The 3,161-nt window shown below is 38.7% G+C and overlaps 1 protein-coding gene across 1 annotated transcript; it reads right to left on the bottom strand.

Annotated features, from left to right (window-relative positions):
- Nucleotides 1–1,304: 1,304 nt before the first annotated feature.
- LOC106343383 (23.6 kDa heat shock protein, mitochondrial) lies at nucleotides 1,305–2,287 on the bottom strand. The gene is made up of 2 exons (XM_013782579.1): nucleotides 1,950–2,287; nucleotides 1,305–1,864 (listed from the first exon to the last, which is right to left on the bottom strand). The coding sequence occupies exons 1-2, from the start codon at nucleotides 2,152–2,154 to the stop codon at nucleotides 1,428–1,430; spliced, it is 642 nt and encodes a 213-aa protein (XP_013638033.1). The 5' UTR covers nucleotides 2,155–2,287; the 3' UTR covers nucleotides 1,305–1,427.
- Nucleotides 2,288–3,161: the final 874 nt, after the last annotated feature.

Raw genomic sequence — 3,161 nt, 5'->3', positions numbered from 1 at the left:
GTGTTAGCTGAGAGCGCCATAACACATTATTTTTTTGTCTAATGATAGCAAGTGTTTTCAGACAACAGAAATTATGATGTTTGTGATGCTATTCATCTGAAGTGAACATGTGTCACAACTATAAAGCCTTGGCGTATTCACATGATGTGTATATAATGTGTTGAATTTCCCTCGAGTTCTATAATGTGTTGAAGTTTTAACACTCCCAAATTCTCTAACGCAAATTTACCACTAAACAATACTCCTTTTGGTTTAATCGTGTTTTGTCATTGTAGGATAAAATTTAAATTTTCATCGTTTTCAATATAAATTCAAGTATGTAACTAAATTTTTGTTTTGTTGAACACCATTCTGCCAATTGAGGTTTTGACTTCAGAAATAAACCCATACAGCTCTCCTTGAGATACATGCTCTCCGCCTCCTTTACCTTCAGAACAGTAGCAGCTCCGGTGACCGGCGCATGGCGGCTCCGTTAGCGTCGCCGCCGGTCAGATCTGTAGTGGATTTTCTCCTTCTTTGTTCTTCACTTTTTAATTTTCTGTTTGATGAAGATATGGTGGTTGAGGAGCTTGGGAGCTTGCGTCTTGGTGTGGTTTGTCGCATCTACCTTGGGTCTGTTGTATGCTGAGGCCATGTCTGAATGTCGTATATGCAGTCATGGCTTTGGCTGGGTTTAATTGCACATGTTTTGATCCAGATCTAGATCCAATCCTCCATGGTTTGCGGGTTCTTTTCAAGTTTTTCTTATCTAAATCTTTTCTTTTATTTCATGGAGTTTCCTGTGGTTGATTAGTTTTGGGATTTTGTCCTTATCTTTTTGGAAAAATCATGGCTCTACCAATGGTCTCTTGGTTTCTAAGCTTGTAATGTTGTTGAGTTATGGTGCTACTGTGAACGGTTTCCTGTCTTGCTGCCGGCATCTCTCAGTTGTCGGTGAAGTTTTGGCGCGGTTTCTCCAGTTCTTATGAGTGGAGAGTTCAGTGTAAGGCTTTTATTGAGGTGTAGTATAGTCGCATGAAATGCATCGCTGCTGCTGTATCCGGACGAGGAGGAGACCCTAGAGTGGTTCGATTTTACCGGGTTATAAAGGCTGGGTTCGTTGGTGTGGAGAGGAGTGTTCTCAATGTGGTGTCGTTAGAAGTTGAAGTTATTGTTCAGTGGGCCGTGGGCGACAACGATAAATCGTTTAAACTGCCCCGGTGTGAATTTAAATTGCCTGTTCATGGGTTTTAGTTGCTGTGAATCAGCTTATGTATCAGACCTTTGTATTCTTTCTTTGAATTAATATTATCAGACGGAAAAAAAAAAAAAAAAACATAAGAGCTTCCCTTTAGATTTAGAGTACATGACTCACATAGACAAGTACAACACTTCTTATTCAAGACATATCCTCAGAAACAACAACATAACTAAAAGTGATAGACGTTTCAGTTGATTTCGATCTGACGAACATCGTTTCTCTCTTCTTCCTTCATCTTCGGGACCACAACTTTCAAAACCCCGTTCTTCATTTCCGCCTTAATCTCATCGGTCTTGTATACCTTCTCCGGCAGTCCAATCCGACTTGTGAATCTCCTATTACCAGTCTCTCCACCTTCCTCGCCACCATCGTCCACATCTTTCCCTTCTCCTCTTATAACCAGAGTGTCGTTCTCCAAAGCCAGCTTCACATCCTCTCTGCTCAGCCCAGGCATGTCGATCCTCAAGTAGAGGGCATCGTCTTTCTCCTTGATATCCCAACCCCGCCGAGCTCCAGAAGCTCCCATGCCCCGACTAGCCGACAACAGAGGATTCTCCATGAACTGGTCCATCAGATTCAGCACCTGGCTAATACTCCTCGTCGGTGAAAAGGGATCGAACACGTCTACAAGAAAATCAAGAAAACCATGTCAACGTCATCGATCACAGACAGATATTAAGACAGTTTAGGAGTAACGGATTTGAGTTACCTGTGAAAATATCATCACCACGGCGAGAAACAGAGCGATCAGAGCGTCGGTCTATATCAACACCGCGTTCATTTTCACCTCCGTCATAGCTCCTGACCGCGTTGGTGTTGAGGAGGCGAGAGGCAGCTTGTGGACGAAGAAAGCTACGGGAACCAGGAGCGACAGTGGATGAGAGAAGTCTCCTAAGAGCGAGGGATGACGCCATGTGTAGAAGAAACAGGAAGCTTGTCTTAGAAAGTTTATCAGAGAGTGTAGTCTTCGTCTGAGTTAGTGTGCGGCGAAAATGGAGACGGTGAGCTTATATATAAGAGGAAAGCGGTGAAACTGGATATGTTCGGGTGCGAGACAATGTTCTAGAGACTAGACACTAGAGGATAGAACATGTTTCCGGATAGTTCTAGAGCTGCGTGGCTCCCAAGCTTGGGGCAACAAGTATGTGTTATCATGTCCATTAACGGCCCATCATATTTGGCCCGTGTTTATTATAGAGTATTTGCTGCAAACATAATTACATAACTAGATTTTGACCCGCGCTTTCAAAGCGCGGGTTTATTTTTGTTTTTTTTTTTTAATTGACAAATATTTAGTAAATGTCACATTTTCATATATTTATGTTTTATTTTATAAAAGACTTAAAAATTTTATCTTTATTTATCGTATTTCATTTTAAATGACTATTTATGTTAAAAAAATTAAATTTTATTTTTTTTAATGAATTAAGTTGGTATAACTCTGATAAATTAATTTTATTATGGGGTTAATATTTTAATTAAAAAATTATATACTTTTAATAAAGATTTATACTTTTCAATAAAAAAATTCAATTATTTTTATGAATGCTTAAATTATATTAAGAAAATAAAAAAATAATAATTAAGAATAGTTGAAAAAAAATTATTTGAACTTGGACTCAATGGTCCAAAGGAAAAAAAAAGGTGAGAATTGAATCTGATTTTTTAATAGGCCCAAATGGCCCAAGAGAGATTTGATTTGGGCTGGATCCAAAAATAATGACCCAATATAGATTTGTTATTAATATTACTTAATTGCCCTTAATGAAACATGCAATGTTAGTGAAGGAAACATGCCCCTAAGGTAATTATGACAATAGGATCCTGCTTTAATAGTATAGATTTGCATGCATGTAGTTTTGCTTTGTCTGCTTATGTGTTTTTTTTAATCACCCTTCTACCCTTATTTCTCGAATATTAG

Source organism: Brassica oleracea, chromosome C1 (genome assembly GCF_000695525.1).
Source record: "Brassica oleracea var. oleracea cultivar TO1000 chromosome C1, BOL, whole genome shotgun sequence".
Taxonomy (NCBI): Eukaryota; Viridiplantae; Streptophyta; class Magnoliopsida; order Brassicales; family Brassicaceae; genus Brassica; species Brassica oleracea.
This window is presented reverse-complemented; position numbering and strand designations above follow the sequence as displayed.

Coding starts and splice junctions, on each gene's coding strand:
- LOC106343383 (XM_013782579.1), bottom strand. CDS start 2,154: ATGGCGTCATCCCTCGCTCTTAGGAGACTTCTCTCATCCACTGTCGCT. Junction 1,865..1,949: donor TGGTGATGATATTTTCACAG/GTAACTCAAATC, acceptor ATTTTCTTGTAG/ACGTGTTCGATCCCTTTTCA.